Source organism: Motacilla alba, chromosome 22, assembly GCF_015832195.1.
Source record: "Motacilla alba alba isolate MOTALB_02 chromosome 22, Motacilla_alba_V1.0_pri, whole genome shotgun sequence".
NCBI classification, from domain to species: domain Eukaryota; kingdom Metazoa; phylum Chordata; class Aves; order Passeriformes; family Motacillidae; genus Motacilla; species Motacilla alba.
Genome location: NC_052037.1, coordinates 2,785,447 through 2,803,248, shown reverse-complemented (window position 1 = coordinate 2,803,248; position 17,802 = coordinate 2,785,447). Strand labels below are relative to the sequence as shown.

The 17,802-nt window shown below is 58.1% G+C and overlaps 3 protein-coding genes and 1 non-coding gene across 5 annotated transcripts in view; 3 read left to right on the top strand and 1 right to left on the bottom strand.

Moving 5' to 3' along the window:
* The first annotated feature begins 530 nt into the window (after nucleotides 1-530).
* Nucleotides 531-2,329, top strand: SNRPG (small nuclear ribonucleoprotein polypeptide G). Its single transcript, XM_038160357.1, has 4 exons — nucleotides 531-668; nucleotides 898-920; nucleotides 1,452-1,576; nucleotides 2,133-2,329. Exons 1-4 carry the CDS (start codon nucleotides 637-639, stop codon nucleotides 2,181-2,183), a joined length of 231 nt encoding a protein of 76 aa, XP_038016285.1. The 5' UTR covers nucleotides 531-636; the 3' UTR covers nucleotides 2,184-2,329.
* Nucleotides 2,330-2,472: 143 nt separating this feature from the next.
* PCYOX1 (prenylcysteine oxidase 1) lies at nucleotides 2,473-7,381 on the bottom strand. Of its 2 annotated transcripts, none has more exons than XM_038160354.1 (6): nucleotides 7,258-7,381; nucleotides 6,348-6,554; nucleotides 5,988-6,162; nucleotides 5,490-5,701; nucleotides 4,687-4,839; nucleotides 2,473-4,418 (listed from the first exon to the last, which is right to left on the bottom strand). In XM_038160354.1, exons 1-6 carry the CDS (start codon nucleotides 7,352-7,354, stop codon nucleotides 3,643-3,645), a joined length of 1,620 nt encoding a protein of 539 aa, XP_038016282.1. In that variant the 5' UTR covers nucleotides 7,355-7,381; the 3' UTR covers nucleotides 2,473-3,642. The 2 variants fall into 2 exon arrangements, with proteins under 2 accessions (XP_038016282.1, XP_038016283.1); XM_038160355.1 differs by having other exon boundaries at nucleotides 2,473-4,301.
* Nucleotides 7,382-7,461: 80 nt separating this feature from the next.
* On the top strand, nucleotides 7,462-7,532 carry TRNAG-CCC. The gene has a single exon. It is a non-coding gene; the product is annotated as a tRNA-Gly (tRNA).
* A 1,106-nt stretch (nucleotides 7,533-8,638) lies between these two features.
* TIA1 (TIA1 cytotoxic granule associated RNA binding protein) overlaps nucleotides 8,639-17,802 on the top strand; it is a 10,873-nt gene continuing 1,709 nt past the window's right edge. The window contains exons 1-10 of the mRNA XM_038160175.1: nucleotides 8,639-8,808; nucleotides 11,841-11,937; nucleotides 12,612-12,710; nucleotides 13,743-13,797; nucleotides 14,879-14,966; nucleotides 15,442-15,517; nucleotides 16,049-16,157; nucleotides 16,832-16,927; nucleotides 17,031-17,115; nucleotides 17,664-17,792. Of these exons, the coding sequence (XP_038016103.1) occupies nucleotides 8,783-8,808; nucleotides 11,841-11,937; nucleotides 12,612-12,710; nucleotides 13,743-13,797; nucleotides 14,879-14,966; nucleotides 15,442-15,517; nucleotides 16,049-16,157; nucleotides 16,832-16,927; nucleotides 17,031-17,115; nucleotides 17,664-17,792 (860 nt within the window). The 5' untranslated portion in view covers nucleotides 8,639-8,782. The remainder of the gene's footprint in view (nucleotides 8,809-11,840; nucleotides 11,938-12,611; nucleotides 12,711-13,742; nucleotides 13,798-14,878; nucleotides 14,967-15,441; nucleotides 15,518-16,048; nucleotides 16,158-16,831; nucleotides 16,928-17,030; nucleotides 17,116-17,663; nucleotides 17,793-17,802) is intronic.

Genomic DNA, 17,802 nt, shown 5'->3' with positions numbered 1-17,802 from the left:
GCCCGCCAGCACCTTTCCACCCCGCTTCTAAGCGCTTTCCTTTTAACGCTTTTCATTTTAAGTCCTTTATTTTAAATCCCTTCATTTCTCACCCTTTTATTTTAAATCACGTTTTAGAATTTTTCTCGCGTTCCCCTCACGGCCGCGCATGCGCGGAGCGGCGGCGGGCGGGCCGCGCGTTCCCGCCCCGCGGCCCCTCAGCGCTCCCGCCCGCCGCCATCTTGCGAGGAGCCGCCGCGGGGCCGGCGCCGCGTGGGCTGCCCAGGGCTCAGGGGGTCGCCCCGGCGGGCGGCGACGCCGCCATGGAGGATAAAATGCCCAAGGCCCTGCGCACATGTGAACATGTCACGCACACACGTGTGCACATGTGGACACACACATACAGGCAGATTCACACACAACGTGAGCGCAGAGGCGCCGCGCACGGTGGCGGCCATGCCGCCGTACCTCCCCCTGTAGCCGCGCACTCCCCGCACCGCCCCCTGCTTTCCCCCGCTGCCTTCCCCGGGCTGCGCCGCTACTCGCGTGAGTGCGGTAGCGCGCCGCGGGCCGCCATTGGCCGGCGCGGGGAGACGCACGGCGCGCTGACGTCCGAGCGCGGAGCGCGGCAGAGACGGGCCGGGGGCTGCGGGCGCCATGAGCAAAGCGCACCCGCCCGAGCTGAAAAAGTGCGTCCGGAGGGGCCGCGGCCGCGCCGGGGGGCGAGGGGAGCCGGGCACGGCGTGGGGGGAAGCGGGCACCGCAACGGCGCGGTCCGCCGCTGCCCGGTGTCCCGGCGGGCACGCGGCGCCCCGGTGGAATGGCGGCGGGGGGGGGGCGGTTGGTGAGGGGATAATGGCGGGGGGCTCTTGCCCCGTCCCCACCCGCCCGTGCTCACCCGCTGCCATCTCGTTGCAGGTTCATGGACAAGAAGCTGTCGTGTGAGTTCTGGAACTGATCCCACCCCGATCCCCTCACGGTGCCCCTGCCCCGAGACCCCCGCCCGCCCCGATCCCCCTCACGGTTCTCTGAGACCCCAGCCCTGATCCCCCTCACGGTTCCCGGGGACGCCCGCCCGCCCTCCTCACAATGCCCGGTTTTGGGGACCCTCCACAGCCCCGCTTCCCCCTCATGACCCCGCTATGGGGGACTCCTAAGCCCCCCGCCCGGTTTTGGGGACCCCCGCCCACCCCTCACGGAGCCCCGGGGGCTGGTGCTCGGGTCTGCCCCCCGCAGCAGGCCCTGATTGATTTCAGGCCTCGCAGCTCATTAATTAAAATTCCAATCCATTCATTAAGCCATAATTCATTAATTTATCTATAACACGAGTTGAGAATTCGCTCTTTTCCCCGTGTCCCGTTGTGGGTTGTGCTCCATCCTCCCCGTTCACCCCCTGCGGGGTCGTTGCGAGCTGCCCGTGTGAGGGCAGAGCCGCGGCTGAGGGAGCTGCCCCTGACCCGCGCTCCCCGCAGTGAAGCTGAACGGCGGGCGGCACGTGCAGGGCATCCTGCGCGGCTTCGACCCCTTCATGAACCTGGTCATCGACGAGTGCGTGGAGATGGCGGCGGGCGGGCAGCAGAACAACATCGGCATGGTGGTGAGGGCACTGTGGGCACTGGGAGCGGGGTGGTGAGGGCACTGGAAGTACTGGGAGCAGGGGGCACTGGGAGTGAGGTGGTGAGGGCACTGGAAGCACTGGGAGCAGGGTGGTGAGGGCACTGGGAGCACTGGGAGTACTGGGAGCGGGGTGGTGAGGGCACCGGGAGCGGGGTGGTGAGGGCACTGGGGGCACTGGGAGCACTGGGAGCAGGGTGGTGAGGGCACTGGGAGCAGGGTGGTGAGGGCACTGGGAGCACTGAGAGTACTGGGAGCGGGGTGGTGAGGGCACTGGGAGCACGGCGGTCAATGGCACTGGGAGCAGGGCGGTCGGTGGCACTGGGAGCACTGGGAGCAGGGTGGTGAGGGCACTGGAAGCACTGAGAGCAGGGTGGTGAGGGCACTGGGAGCACTGGGAGCAGGGGGTCAGCGCCACTGGGAGCACTGGTGGAGCCGTGTCTGTGGAACGAGCGGGAAGTCTGGTGAGGGACAGGTTTGGGATGTGTCAGCTGGAAATTCAGCAGAGCTTTGGGTGCTTCTCACCTTGCCCCTTCCAGGTGATCCGGGGGAACAGCATCATCATGCTGGAGGCTTTGGAACGAGTATGAACCCCTGGAAAACCCCAAATCCCCACCCACCGGTTCCGTTCCCTCATCCAAGATGCCACCCAGGAGTCCTCAATTTTTTTCCCAGCAGTGTACAATTATTTTGGTTTTGTAATTAAATCAATTTTGTAATGGTTGACCTAACTCAAGCCTTTCTCACACCATTTTTTGGCAGCTGAGTGTTAATTCTGCTCCCAACCCTGGGAACACTCAAGGAAAACTTTTAATTTCTGGAAGTGAGTGTTAAATTTGTGCTATTTTTGGTGCGTTTCTCCTTCAAAACATGGACATTGTTAAATTCTTTATTTACTCTTTCACACCTGACCACAGCGATGGATATTGGTGGTTTTTCCTCTTTCCCACCCATTTTGGAAGCACCCACCACCTCATTCTCACCAGTTTCCACCCTGAGGAATTATTCTTTGGCAGGAAGAGTTGGGGCAGAGGGATGGACAGCCAGGGAGTCGATATTCCCAGCTGGAGGGCACTTTTGGGGTCAATCTGGCACTTTGAATGAATTCCCCCATCTCAGACAGGGATGATAAATCACGGAGCTTGGGGAAAATGTCCCAGCTTACTTGGGAACGTGTCACCGCTCCTGCTCCCTCCAGAGGTGGCACTGGGGGACGTCAGGATGAGACACTGGGAAGAATTCTGTCATGGAAGCAAGGGTTGTCCAGCCTAGCTTGTGCTGGAGTCATCAACCCTTGGAAGTGTCCAGACAACGCAAGGACGCGGCGCTTGAGGAGATCGCTAATGGTGAACGCGGTTGGGCTGAAGGTTGGACTTGAGGGTCTTGATGACCTTGAGAGTCTTGAAGATCCTGAAAGTCTTGAAAGGTTTTGATGGTCTTGATGTTCTTGATGCTCTTTCAACCTTAAGGATCCCATGATCCCATCAAACACCTCCTTGGAGAGGCGAGCACAGAGTTCATTAATGTTAATTACAGCATCTTGAAGGTCTTGACGATCTTGAGGGTCTTGAAAATCTTCCAACCTTAAGGATCCCGTGCTCCAATTAAAGACCTCCTTGGAGAGACGAAGTATGAAGTTCATTAGAGTTAATAACAGCATCTTGATGATCTTGAAGGTCTTGATGTTCTTGAGGGTCTTGATGGTCTTCTTAAGGATCCCCATGATCCTATGAAACACATCCTTGGATGAACAAAGCATGGAGTTCATCAGAGTTAATTATGACATCTTGAAGGTCTTGATGTTTTTGAAGATCTCGACGACCTCCTAAATTTAGGGATTCATGATTCTATGAAACATGACCTTGGATGGATGAAGTATGGAGTTCATTAGAGACATCTTGAGGGTCTCAAAGGTATTGATGTTCTTGAAAATGTTGAAGGTCATGATGATCTTAAAGACCTTCCAGCCGTAAAGATCCCAAGATCCTACTAAACACCTAGGAGGCGCAGAGCACAGCGTTCATCAGTGCTAATGAGGCCCTGGGGGTGTCAGAGCTCCGTCTTGAGCTTCTCGTGCAGGTCCTCCTGGTCGACGCTGGCGCTGTGGCCGTGCCAGCGGTGGAAGGCGAGCAGGGCGGCGTTGCGGGCGGCGATGGCGCTCATCTCCATGGCGCTGGCGGCGCGCTCCAGCCCGTTCAGGTAGTAGAGCTGCTCGTGCAGGACGAGGGGAGGAAACTTCTCGGGAGCGCTGTACTGGGGATACGCCAGCCACGGCTTCACCTTCACCGAGTCGTAGGAGGAGAAGAGCAAACTGAGCTGCTCCTTGGTCAGCTCTTCATTGGAAAACACCTTCCAGACGACCGACGGCAACGGCAGCTTCCCGCCCGTGCCCGCGTCCCCCACGGGGGTCACCACGCCCAGGCTGCTGATGAACAGTTTGGGGTTGTCCGTGGTGAAAATGGCCCCTAAGTGAAAGGCCTGGGGGTCCTGGTAGCCGAAGAAGGAGGTGTTCAAGCGCCCGTGCACCAAGGTGGTGACGGTCTGGTGGTAGGGATTTGGGAATTCCGGGATGGGAGGGTCGAAGTTCCGGAAGGTGATGTTGGCCATCTTGCGGCCGAGCGGGGCCGCGATGACGACGATGTCGTAGGTGTCCCCTGTCAGCCCCGAGGACGTGTTGTAGGTGACCTCGTAGAGCTGCACCGGGTCCCCTGCGGAGAGCAGCTCGGTCACCCTGACCCGTGCTGGCAGGGAATCCCGCCTGTCCCTGGCATCCCAAAGTGCCACCGCACTGGGGTTCACCCGTTTGTGCCGCTGGGTTGTGAGCCCTGCTGTCGTGGAATGGTTGGATTGGACGGGATCCTGAAGCCCACCCAGTTCCAGGGCAGGGACAGCTTCCTCTGTCCCAGGTGGCTCCAAGCCCCATCCAGCCTGGCCTTGGCCGCTCCCGGGGATCCACAGCTGCTCTGGGAATTCCATCCCAGCCCCTCCCCAGCCTCCCAGACAGGAATTTTCATTTTGAAACCCCCAAGGGGCCGAGGTCGCTCTGCAGTGTCCCCAGCCCGTCCCCACTGAAGGGATTCCAGCCCCACTCACCGCCACGCGTGTGTCTGGTTTTTGGCTCGATGGCCACGACTGTTCCCGGGATAACCTCGGCCTTGGAGGAGTCAATGAGGCCAGAGCACACGAGTTTGTTCCCCCCTTTCACAGACCAAAGGCCTGACTGCACCCCGGCCAGGGACACAGCACCTGCAAGGAAAGCACCTCTGTCTGGGAAAGCAAACTGCAAAATCAGGGGCGGGTTATCATCCCTTTGGGACACAGAGCTTGGAGCCCAGGGAGCAGCAACCCAACACCCAGGACGGCTGTTACAGCTTTTGTCAGCGTTTGCTTTTTCAGAGTTCATCAGCGTTCACTCTGAATTGTCACTGGACTCAAATCACTTTCACCACTGATGGTGGGCTCAACTGACTGACATCAAACAGGCAGCAAGCATCGGCCTTTTGTTATCCTTCAGTAAAATTTCCATACCTTTCCCCATCCACAGTGGGCTCAAACGACTGAGGCCAAAGATGTGGCAAGCACCAGCCCTTTATTATCCTTTACAGCAAACTTTCATATCTTTTCTCTGTAAATGGGCAGCACCAGGCAACACTGACTCCTCCCTTTCTCTCTTCCTTATTCCTCCTTCCTCTTCCTCACCTCTGCCCACCCCACTCTTTTATCCCACACATCCTTACTGACAGGGCGGTGACCTATCCAGGCAAGGCTGCTGCCACTCTTTGGTAATTAGTACAGCTGCCAGCTCATTAAGGGCAAGGCTGCCTGCAGCACCATCCCTATTCCCTTCCAATCCATTCTCCCACACCCAGGACGGGAGGCCACCTCCAGACACTCACCTACAAAGCCGTTGATGGTGACCCCTTGGCCGTAATTGACCCTCATGGCCGGACACACCACCTGGTTGATGAATTTCTGGGAGAATCCTGCTCTCTGCATGGCCTCGTCGATGCTCTGGTTCAGCAGCCGCGTGAAGTCGTCGCCTCCCAGGGCGTGCAGCAGGCGCTCGTTGCTGCTGAAGGCGTAGTCGTGCATCTGGTACCGGTAGATCCTGCAACGGCACGCGGGGAATTGTCTCTGTGCCTCAGCTCCGGGAGCTCCGGGGTGCCTGTGTGCCACTGCAGGACAAGGGCCTGGAGGCGCAGGGCAAAGGGGCAGGTTTAGCTTCCATCGTGGGCATTTTTAGGAGGGTGGAGTGGCTGCCCCACCCCTGGAAGTGTCCAAGGCCAGCCTGGATGGAGCTTGGAGCCAGCTGGGACACAGGAAGAAGGTGTCCCACGCACTGAGGTCTTCTTAAGGTCCCTTCCCACTTTTTGCCCCTCAGGACCCCAACCCACCTCATGAACTTGTCCAGGATGTCCTCCACCCACATGGACATGCGCAGGGGGTTGAGGCCGTAGTGCCAGAGCAGCTTGAGGAGGTTGATGAAGGACCAGCTGCTCTCCTCAAACACAAATTCCTCCCCGTTGTAAACGCCCGCGAGGCTGCCCTGGGGTGAGGCGACTGAGAGGCCTTTGGGAAAATGACAGAAAAAGGTAACACTGGGGAAGGATATGAGGGCTACTCGGGATGGATAAGGGGCTACCAAGGGGATGGCCCCCAGCAGAGTGGGACCCAGAGCACCCCGGGAGGATAATTTTGGGTCTGAGGCACAATTTTGGGACTGGGAGACGCCAGGGTTGGGGGCCAATACTCACCCAGCTCCTTGACAAAATGCTTCATGTGCAGGTTGAGGGGGTGGATCACAGACCCCCCTGCCTCGTAGCTGGCCCCCTCCACGTCCAGCGTGTGCAGCCGCCCGCCCAGCGCTGCCTTCTCCAGCACGTGCAGCTGCACGCTGCCGCCGAACTTCTGCCGCAGGAAATACGCGGCGGCCGAGCCGCCGATCCCGCCGCCCACCACGGCTGCGAGAAGGGGGCCCGGTCACCTTGAGAGCCCCACGAGAGCCCAGTTCACACAGCCCCTCACACACCCCACATGGGCCCCTCACCCCAATCCCCTCAAGGGAAGCCTCACACACACCTCGCAGCTCCCCCACTCCGATCCCCTCAAGGGAACCCCTCACAGACCCCTCATGGGCCCCTTCACTCCAAAGGCAACCCCTCACAGATCCCTCACAGCCTCCCCAATCCCTTCAAGAGACCCCCCTCATATACTTTCCCCCTCAAAGATCCCATTACGGGCCCCCCTGGCCTTCAGGGGGCCCCTCATTGCACCTTCCTCTTAGATCCCCTCAAAGGATCCCCCTCACATCCCCCTGACCCTCAGAGATCCCTCACAGTCCCCCCACTTCAGATCCCTCAAGGGACACCCCCCTTACTCCATGACCCACACAGATCCCCTCAGGAGCTTCCCATGACAGATGCCCTCAATGTCCCTTAAAGGATCGTCCCTCGTGGTCAGGGATCCCCTGAAAGGATCGCAGTGTCACCCCCTGGCCCTCACAGGTGCCCTCATCCCTTGAAGGGCCCGCCCGTGGCGGCGGCTGTGGCCGATGCCCCGAGAGCTGCCCCAGCTTTGCCCCGGCAGCAGCCGGGTGCCGGAGGCGGCGTGCGCGGCACAGGCGCGAGGGCGCGGGCAGGGGCCGGTGTCCCCGTTCGTTCGCACCGATCTTGGAGGGGCCATGGCGGAGGCTGCGGGCGGGCGGGCAGAGCGCGGCGAGCAGCAGCAGCAGCAGCGGCAGGAGGCGGCGGAGGCCCGGCATGGCGGCGGGGAAGGGCAGAGGGCGAGGGGCGGGCCGGTGTAGTGAGGCCCGGGCTGGCTGCGGGCGGCGCGATCATCAAGGACAGGGAGAAGCGCGGTTTCCCATCCGCGCCGCTGGTGTAGTGGTATCATGCAAGATTCCCATTCTTGCGACCCGGGTTCGATTCCCGGGCGGCGCACGCTTTTCTTATATTTCTTTGAATTCTTTTATCCTGAATTCCAAAGTCCTTTCTTTGACTTCCTTACTTTTTAATTACTTTAGTTCAACTCCTTAGTTTTAATTTTCCCGCCCCTGTAGAAGGCGCCCCGTTTCTCGATGCCCACATCAACTTTTCCACCCAGCTTTTAATCCCTTTATTTTTAATCCCTTTGCTTTTAAGTATTTTATTTTTAATGCCTTAGTTTAAAATTCCTTTCGTTTAAACCCTTTTCTTTTAAACTCCTTTATTTTAGCTACCTTACTTTAACTCCTTTATTTTATTCCTACCCCCAACCGTCTCTGTTGCCAGTCCCCATAGGAACCTTTTCACTCTATTTTTATACCCTTCCTTTTTTATTCATTAATTTTTAAATCCTTCACATGTAATGCCGCTAATTATTAAATTTTAATTCAATTATTTTAAATATTTTAGTAATCTTTCTTTTAATCCCTGCATTTTATAAAATTTATTTCCCCACCTCGGTGCCCCATTCCCGATGACCTTGTGTCCATTTTCACCACGACTTTACTTTCAATTCTTTCCTTTTTAATCCTGCAATTTAAAATGCCTCCTTTCTAAACACTTATATTTTAACTCCTTTATCTCCTTTACTTTAAATCTCTTTTTATTTCCCAGCCCTGCTGCCCCCATTCCTGGAGCCCGCATGTCCCTTAACCGGATATCCCTTTCCACCGCGGTTTTAACCCCTTTTAATTATTCTCATTTTAATTCCTTAATTTTAAATTCCTTTCTTTCAACACCTTCATTTTCACACCTTTATTGCCATTTCCCCGCGCTGACGCCCCCATTCCCTGCGCCCGCCAGCACCTTTCCACCCCGCTTTTACGCACTTTCCTTTTAACGCTTTTATTTTTAACGCCATTTATTTTAACCCCCTTCATTTCTCACCCTTTTCTTTTTAACTCCTTTATTTTCCATCACTTTTCTCCACCTCTCCCGCTTTCCCCTCAGGGCCGCGCATGCGCGGAGCGGCGGCGGCGGGCGGCCCGCGCGTCCCCGCGCCGTTCCCGCGCTCCCCCCGCGCACGCGCGTTCCCGCCCTCGCCCCCCCCCCGGCCCCTCAGCCCGCCCGCCCGCCGCCATCTTGCGAGGAGCCGCCGCGGGACCGTCCGGCGGCGGGGCCGGCGCCGCTCGGGCTGCCCGGGCTGCCCAGGGCTCACGGGGCCGCCCCGGCGGGCGGGAAGAGCCGGGGCGGGCGGCGGCGGCGCCATGGAGGATGAAATGCCCAAGACCCTGTGAGTGGGGAGGGGGCGAGACCGCCTATTGTTCCCGGCTCCGCGGGGAGGGGCGGCCCGGGGTCGCCTCACGGGCGGGCCCCTCAGGGGCTCCGCCGCGGACCCTCAGCCGCCCGGGGCTGAGGGGAGCCACCGCCGGGCCGAGGGGAGCCGGCCCCCTCCGGCAGCGAGGGGGTACCGCTCCCGCTGCCCTTGCCCCGGTGCCAGTGCCGGGCGCCGCCGGCCTGCCCTCCGCTCCGGGCGTTCCCCTGGGCCTCCAGCTCACACCTGGAGGGACAGGGCTGTGTGGAAGCTGTGTGTCCCTTCCCCAGCACGTCCCAACTCACATCTGGAGACAAAAGGGGTCTGCAGGGCGTGTGCCCCTTCCCAGTCCATGCCAGGTCACATCCGGAGGGAGAAGTGGTCAGGAAGGTGTGTCCCCCCTTCTCCTGGATAGAAAGGGGGTCTGGAAAGTGTGTGCCACTGTCCACAGTCCATCCCTGGTACACCTGGAGGGAAGGCAGTGTGGAAGGTGTCCCCCCTCCCTGGTACATCCATGCTCACATCTGGAAGGAAAGGGGGTCTAAGGTGTGTGTGTCCCACTCCCCCGTCCATCCCAGCCCCGGCAGGGCAGTGAACTGGGATGATCCGAGTCCCTTCCACCCCAGACCATTCCGTGGGAGGGTCCTGTCATTCTGGATGATCCCTGCAGGGTGTGGTGAGCGCCTGGCTGGGTTTTGCCCCGGGGGCTGCCTTGGCGCACAGCTGGAGCCCCCTGGGCTGCTCAGGTGGCAGTGACCGGGCAGTGCCCTGAATCCAGGGCTTGTGTTCACAGCACTCTGAACCTGTTCCTTCCCCCGGAGTGAGTTAGGAAGCCACGTCGGGGAGGTTTAGGTTGGATTTCAGCAAAAGCTGCTGCAGACCCTGATGGTTTTGCAGAGCTCCTGTGCACACCTGGCCTGGCTTCCCTCCTCCTCCCAGGCAGGTGCTGCCTGGAGTAGCTTTCCTTGTTTGGATCAGGGAAATCAGGCTCCTGCCATCCCACCCCCGAAGCCCTGTTCTCTGGCACAGCAGGAGGGACAGAGGGAGTCATTCCAAGGGAGGGAATGCTGTGCCCTGGGGCTGCTGCCCGTCCCCTGACCAGGGGCTGAGTGACCACAGCACAGCCCGACCCTGCCGTGCCTCGGCCCCGCTGTCTGAGCGCTGGCCCTCCCTGCATCCCGCTGTTTGCCCGCTCTGGGGAGCTCTCCCTGCCCTCTGCAGACACGCAGTGCTGCTGTGTTCATTTGGGAAGATGTTTCACTCCTGGCAGTAGCTCCCTGGTTTTGCCTTTTCCACCTCCCTGTGTCAGTGAGGGGGTGCAGAGCCCTGTGTTCCCTCAGCAGCTCTTTCTCCTCGTGTCCACGAGTTCCTGAGGAAACTCGTCAGGAGTGCAGGAATCCCTCCCTTAGAGCCAGAGCCTGTAAAGGTGTGTCTGGAGATTTTAAACCCAGTCCTGCCTCCTGCCTAAAAGCTGCTTTAATAATTAGCACAGAGCTCCTGGATCAGCTGTTCCTGACAGAAAATTCTGTCTCCTTCCCCCAGCAGCAAAGCTCAGAGCACAAACATATTGCTGTGGGTCTCCAGGGCAGTCAGGACTTGGTGAAGGAGAGATCTTGACTCCGTTTCAGAAGGCTGGTTTATTATATTATGATATATATTACATTAAAAAGACCACACTATAACTGTACTGCAAAGAACAGAGAGAAAGATTCATCAGAAGGCGAGACAGGAATAGAAAGGAATGAATAACAAAGTTCTGTGACTCCCCGAGAGCCCGAGAGCTGCTGCCTCCTCCATTGGCTACTAATTAGAAATATCCTACATTATTATTACATTATTATCCTACAATATCCTACGTCTTAATCCTAATTAAGAAAGCACCTGCTGCATCCCACAGCAGCAGACAACAAATTGTTTACGCTTGAAGCTGAGGCCCTTCAGCTTCTCAGGAGAAGAAAATCCTAGCAAAGGCATTTTCACAAAATATCACACTACACAAACAGGGTTTGCTGCTGGCTGTCTTGTGGCAGCCCCTCTGCCCCTCTGGGGACGCTGCAGCCGCAGCGGGGCGGTTCCAGGGCTGGCATTCCCGTGGCATTCCCGTGGCACGGCTTTCCCGCTGAACGTTCCTCTGCGGGAGCTGCGGCTGCACCTCGGGGGCTGAGGTTTCTCACCGGGCTTTTTATAACAATCCCGTGACTCGGGCTCAACAGCACCAGCAGAAACAACAGAACCAGCCAGCCCTGAGCCCCCTTGGTGGCCCTGGTGGCCGCAGTCCCAGGTGGCAGTGGGGCTTTGGGCTGTGGCTGTGCTGGGCAGGCTGATCCTTGCCCCGGCTGGGAACGTGTGCCCGCGAGCACGTCGGCACTCGGGCGTTGCAGGCAGCTCTGGGGCTTCCAAACACGAGGGCTGCAGAAGGAACCGGCCAGATGGTGTGGGAAACGTGGGGAGACAGCAGCCTGAGGCTGGGGTGGGGCAGGGGTGAGGGGATTGGGGTTTCTGCACTGGGAAATCGGTGTAGGGATGTGGGAACTGGAATTCTATACTGGGAAATCGGTGTAGGGATTTGGGAACTGGAATTCTGCAGTGGGAAATCGGTGTAGGGATTTGGGAACTGGAATTCTGCACTGGGAAATCGGTGTAGGGATTTGGGAACTGGAATTCTGTACTGGGAAATGAGTTTAGAAGGTCAGCTTCATGGAGTCATGGAATCCTGGAATGGTTTGGGTGGGAAGGGACATGAACCCCATCCAGTGCCACCTCTGCCAGGGGCAGGGACACCTCCCACTGTCCCAGGGTGCTCCAAGCCCTGTCCAGCCTGGCCTGGGACATTCCCAGGGATCCAGGGGTGGACACAGCTCCTCATCCCAGTCTCCCACGTCACCCAGCCCCCCAGCAGTGGGAGGCCATTCCCCGTGTTCCCATCACCTTGTCCCTGGTCCCCAGCCCCTGTGCAGGCTCCGGGGTGTCCCACATCGTGTCCCACATCCGTGCCTGCGTCTGTCCCTCAGGTACGTGGGGAACCTCTCCAGGGACGTGACCGAGGCTCTGATCCTGCAGCTCTTCAGCCAGATCGGACCCTGCAAGAACTGCAAGATGATCATGGATGTAAGAGCCCGCATCCTCTGCTTTCCCTGCTCTGCTCGGAGCTGTGCCCGCGCCTCTGGGCATCCCGGGCAGCGGGCACGGCGCCCTGAAACAGCCCTCGGGTGCTTTGGGCAGCCCTTCTGTGTGTGCCTGCTGCTGAACCCAGGGCTGGGCGGGCGTGGAGAGGGACAGTGAGCTCGGTAAATCAGGAGGGGATTGCACATGAGCTTTGAAAAGGTCTTTGCTGTAATTTGCCCGTTCCAAAGGAGAGTTGGAAGCTCTGGGAGCGTTGTTAGTCCCTGTAGGGGCAGAAAGCCTGTCCAGGGGGGCTGTTGGGGTGTCAGCAGTCAGAGGCTGAGCAGAGCAGCCAGAGCCCGGCTTTGTGTCCCTAATCCTGGGTTTGTGTCCCTAATCCTGGGTTTGTGTCCCTAATCCTGGGTTTGTGTCCCCAGTCCCAGGATTGTGTCCCCAGTCCTGGGGTTTTGTCCCCAGTCCCAGCTGGGTGTCCCCGATCCCAGCTCGGTGTTCCCAGTCCCATCTCGGTGTCCCCGATCCCAGCTCGGTGTCCCCACTCCCATCTCGGTGTCCCCGATCCCAGCTCGGTGTCCCCAGTCCCAGCTGGGTGTCCCCGATCCCAGCTGGATGTCCCCAGTCCCAGCTGGGTGTCCCCGATCCCAGCCCGTCTCCTGTCTCAGACAGCTGGCAATGATCCCTACTGCTTCGTGGAGTTCTACGAGCACCGGCACGCGGCCGCGGCGCTGGCTGCCATGAACGGCAGGAAGATCATGGGTAAGGTAAGGTAAGCTGCCCTGCTCCGGGGTGAGTCTGGGCACAGCAGGCTGTGCCAGGGGCTGGGGCACCCAGGGCAGATCCTGCTGGGAGAGGCTGTGCCAGGGGCTGGGGCACCCAGGGGCTGATCCTGCTGGGAGAGGAGGCACAGGCTGTGCCAGGGGCAGATCCTGCTGGGAGAGGAGGGCAGAGGCTGTGCCAGGGGGCAGTGCTGCTGCCAGAGGAGGGCACGTGCTGCAAATGGGGGACTCTGCCTTTGGGGCAGAGATCTCAGTGGGACACGGCTCAGAACAGGAGCTCAGGGTGTTGGAGGAGTTCAGGGTGTTGGAGGAGCTCAGGGTGTTGGAGCAGTTCAGGGTGTTGGGTGAAGGAGTTCAGGGTGTTGGAGGAGCTCAGGGTGTTGGAGCAGTTCCTGGCGTTGGCAGGAACGTGGAGCTGCAAGGACAGTCAGACAATTCCAGCCTGGTTGGGTTGGAAGGCCCCTCTGGAGATGATCCAGTGCCAAAGCTCACTCAGAGCAGGTGCCCAGGGTAGAGTCCAGGCAGGGTTTTGGTGTCTGCTGAGAAGGAGCTCCCACAGCCTGTTCCAGACCTCCAAGGAAAGTTTTCCTTCATATTTTCCCTGATATTTTCCCTCTTTTCCTCACATTCAGGTAGAACTTCCCGTGCTTCAGTCCCTGTCACTGGGCACCTCTGAGCAGAGCCTGTCCCCATCCCCTTCACAGTCACCCTGGAGACATTTGAAGCCATTCCCTGTGTCCTGTCCCTCCATCCCCTGCCCCAGTCCCTCTCCAGCTCTCCTGGAGCCCCTTCAGGCCCTGGAATGTGCTGGAAGCTCTCCTTGGAGCTCCTCCTCTCCAGGTGAACCCCCCAGAGCAGTTAATCCAGCCCTGTTAACTGGAGAACAAACCCTCTCCCTAGAGAAACGTCTGAAACTTGAGTTTGAGCCCCAGCCTTGCCCCGTGGGTCACCTTTGAGCCCTGGAGGTGTCTGAGCTTTGGGGCTTTGCCCAGTCTGACCTGTGATTGCCGTTTGCAGGAGGTCAAAGTGAACTGGGCCACCACCCCCAGCAGCCAGAAGAAAGACACCAGCAGTAAGTGTCACCCGAGGAAGGTGTGAAACAGAAATGCAGCACCCAGAGCTCTGTGGGAATGGTTTGGATGGGAATCCTAATTGTTTAATGTGTTTGTGTTAATTAAACTTCAGGGCAAATCTGATCTTTGCCATCACACAGCGTTCCCAAGGTAATTGTGTCTCCTTAACCATCAAATTGTGATCTCCAGGGCGTTCCCTGAAGCTAAGTTTGGGGGGTTTTTGTTTGATTTCCATTGAATTTTGATGGAAAAATTCCATAAAATTCCCTTCCATTTCCCTGTAGCACCAGGAAGGGATTTGGTGCAAACCTGGGACTGTTTGCTACCTGGGCAAAATGGGAATCAAACCCCAAAGTGCCTCATTCTGTGTTTTTGAGGTGCACTGAGCATCTCCCTCAAGGAGCATCCAGAAGGGTTCCATCACTGCCAGCAATTCCTGTGGGGAAATCTTGGAATTTCGGGCTGCTGGGGCTGAACCCCCTCAGCGCAGCTCAGGCTGTGGCGCTCGGTGTTGGATTGAGCTGGAACTCCTCAGCTCCAGGCCTTTTGTGCCTGTTTCCCCTCAGGAAGGGATCCCCTGTCCCTGCTGACCCCTCAGCCCTCCCCGCCCGTCCCTGGCAGTGCCCCAGGTGGGCTCGGAGCGCCGGTGGCAGGGGTGGCACTGGGTGGGTTTCAGTCCCAGGGTTCCACAGCCCTGATGCTGATTCAGGCAGAGAGAGATTTTCCTGCACTCTGGGCACATGAGGTGTAAATAATCTCAGCTTTGTGCAGTAGGGGCTGGCAGGCCTTAAAAACCTTTAAAAAGTTGGTAGAATTGAAGATACAAATGTGTGTCCTTCTCATCCCTGCCTCGTGGCGCTGCCAGGCACAGGGGCTGGCAGGAGCAGCGGGGTTCTGCTCTCCCTGCAGCATCCACTATGGATTTTTGTGCTATTTAATACATTTTCTGTGCTTTTTAATAATGTATTTTGAATGACGGCTGGAGTTTTAATAAAGGGGTTTTTAAGAAGGTTTTTTCCCCTCTGCTCTGCTCGGAGGGCGTCTTCAACCACTGAATCTCCTTTCTCTTTCCCCCCCAAGACCATTTCCACGTCTTTGTGGGAGACTTGAGCCCTGAGATCACCACTGAAGACATCAAAGCAGCCTTTGCTCCCTTTGGAAGAATCTCGTGAGTCCTTTTTTGGGGCAGCTCAGGGTGTCCCTCCTGAGTGGTGGCACTGTGGCAGTGCAGGGCGCACCCAGCTCACGCAGCCAGATCCTTTATCCCCCCTGCTCTGCTTCCATTCCCATTTCCCTCAAAACGAGCCTTTTTTGGGGCACCTTGGGGCAGCAGCACCTTGTCCTGAGGCCCCTGCCTCTGGGGCTGAGCTGTCCCAGCTGTAAAACTCAGCCATTTATTGGAGAACCTCTTGAGTTCCGTGTTTAAATTCCATTTTGCTGCTTTAGCCAAGCTGTGTGTGGACAAGGAGTCGCTTTGAGCCTGCTGCTGGTGGGTGGGGACAGGAGAGAGGTGGACATGCCTTTCAATTCCTGCTTTTTCATTTTTATTTTCGTTTTCTGTCGTTTCTATTGAGCATTTGCGACGAGCAGGTGGAATATGTCGGCAGATAAATCAGATTTTAAGAGTTCCCTTTGTGCTTTAGGGACGCGAGGGTGGTCAAGGACATGGCCACGGGCAAGTCCAAGGGCTACGGCTTTGTCTCCTTCTTCAACAAATGGGTGAGAGACCTTTGGCTCCTTCCTCAAAAATGGGTAAAACCCTTATTGCCCTCTTAAATGGGTAAAAATCCTTTATTTCCCTCTTAAATGGGTAAAAATCCTTTATTTCCCTCTGAAATGGGTAAAATCCTTTATTTCCCTCTTAATAAATGGGTAAAATTCCTTTATTTCCCTCTTAATAAATGGGTAAAATTCCTTTATTTCCCTATTAATAAATGGGTAAAACCCTTTATTTCTCTCTTCAATAAATGGGTGAGGGATCTTTGTTTCCTTCCTCAAAAATGGGTAAACCCCCAGCCATGGGCAGGGACCCCTGCCACTGTCCCAGGGTGCTCCAAGCCCCGTCCTGGGACACTCCAGGGTCACTCAGGAGGGCACTGGGGTCAGTCTCCTGTCCCTGTCCCACAGGAGGGGTTGGGACACTCCAGGGTCACTCAGGGGGACACTGGGGTCACCCCCCTGGCCCTGTCCCACAGGAGGGGTGCCAGCTGTGGGGTCGGTGGGGTTTTTGTGTGGCTCTGTCCCCTGCAGGACGCCGAGAATGCCATCCAGCAGATGGGGGGACAGTGGCTCGGGGGCCGGCAGATCAGGACCAACTGGGCCACCAGGAAACCCCCAGCTCCCAAGAGCACCTATGAGAGTAGGTGCCCACCCTGTGCCCCCCAGCTCCTGGGGTGGGGGATCCCAGAGTTTTTGGGGTGGGAAGGACCTCAGAGCCCATCCCAGCCCCCCCCTGCCTTGGGCAGGGACACCTTCCCCTATCCCAGGGTGCTCCAGGCCCTGCCCAACCTGGCCCTGGACACCAGCAGGGATCAGGGGCAGCCCCAGCTGCTCGGGAATTCCATCCCAGCCCCTCCCCACCCTCATTCCTTCCCAAAATCCCATTCAAATCTCCCTTTCCCCAGTTTGACCCATTCCCCGTGTCCTGTCCCTCCATCCCCTGCCCCAGTCCCTCTCCAGCTCTCCTGGAGCCCCTTCAGGCCCTGGAATGTGCTGGAAGCTCTCCCTGGAGCCTTCCCTTCACCCTTGGGCACTTCCAGGGATCCAGGGCAGCCCCAGCCCCTCCCCACCCTCGTTCCCTCCCAGTATCCCACCCCAGTCTCCCCAGTTTGACCCGCTCCCTGTGTCCTGTCCCTCCATCCCCTGTCCCCGGTCCCTCTCCGGCTCTCCTGAGCCCCTCCAGGCCCTGGAAGGGCTCCGAGCTGTCCCTGTAAAGATCTCCAGGTGCTTCCCAGCGCTCCTGTGCCCGTCGGGGCTGGATTCCCCCAGTTCCCGTGGCAGCCCCCTGCCAACCCCAGATCCCGTCTCCCGCAGCCGGCACCAAGCAGTTGTCCTACGACGAGGTGCTCACGCAGTCCAGCCCCAGCAACTGCACCGTGTACTGCGGGGGCGTCACCTCGGGCCTCTCAGGTACACCCGGGCCTGGCCCTGCCCGCCCTGCCCCGCGCGCCGCGGCCGCCTCACCTGCTGGCCCTCTGTCTGTCTGTCTGTCTGTCTGTCCTTCCTGCTCCAGAGCAGCTGATGCGCCAGACCTTCTCCCCCTTCGGGCAGATCATGGAGATCCGCGTGTTCCCCGACAAAGGCTACTCCTTCGTCAGGTGGGGGACTGGGGGGTCCCGGGGGGGATGGGGGGGACTCGAGGTATTGGGGGGTCCCAGGGGGGAGGGGGACTGGGGGGGTCCCAGGGGGGAAGGGGGACTGGGGGGATTGGGGGTCCCAGGGGGGAGTGGGATACGGAGGGATGGGTGGGGAGGGGGATTGGGAGGGATGAGGGGATCCCAATAAATATCTCAATAAATGTTCCCAATAAATATTTCCGATAAATATCCCAATGAATATTCCCAGTCAATACCCCAATCAGTGTCCCAATCAATACCCCAACCAATACTCCAATTAATACCTCAATCAATATTCCCAACCAATACCCCAATCAATGTCCTAATCAATACCCCAATCAATACCCCAGTCAATACCCCAATCAATGTCCCAGTCGATACCCTGATCAATCAATACCCCAATCAATCAATACTCCAATCAATCAATACCCCATCAATCAATACCCAATTAATCAATCAATACCCAATCAATCAATACCCCAATCAATACCCCATCAATCAGTCAGTGCCCCGTCGCTGCGCTCCCGCAGGTTCAGCTCCCACGAGAGCGCTGCCCACGCCATCGTCTCCGTCAACGGCACGGCCATCGAGGGCCACGTGGTCAAGTGCTACTGGGGCAAGGAGACCCCGGACATGGCCGGCCCCGTGCCGCAGGTCAGGCTGCTAATG

Bases quoted from the DNA above. Each gene is read 5' to 3' on its own strand.
- SNRPG (XM_038160357.1), top strand. From the start codon at position 637: ATGAGCAAAGCGCACCCGCCCGAGCTGAAAAA. The intron at 669-897 runs GTGCGTCCGGAG...ATCTCGTTGCAG, and splicing joins CACCCGCCCGAGCTGAAAAA to GTTCATGGACAAGAAGCTGT. The intron at 1,577-2,132 runs GTGAGGGCACTG...TGCCCCTTCCAG, and splicing joins AGAACAACATCGGCATGGTG to GTGATCCGGGGGAACAGCAT.
- PCYOX1 (XM_038160354.1), bottom strand. From the start codon at position 7,354: ATGCCGGGCCTCCGCCGCCTCCTGCCGCTGCTGCTGCTGCTGCTCGCC. The intron at 5,702-5,987 runs GTGGGTTGGGGT...GTGCCGTTGCAG, and splicing joins ATCCTGGACAAGTTCATGAG to GATCTACCGGTACCAGATGC. The intron at 4,419-4,686 runs GTGAGTGGGGCT...CCACGACAGCAG, and splicing joins AACCAGACACACGCGTGGCG to GGCTCACAACCCAGCGGCAC.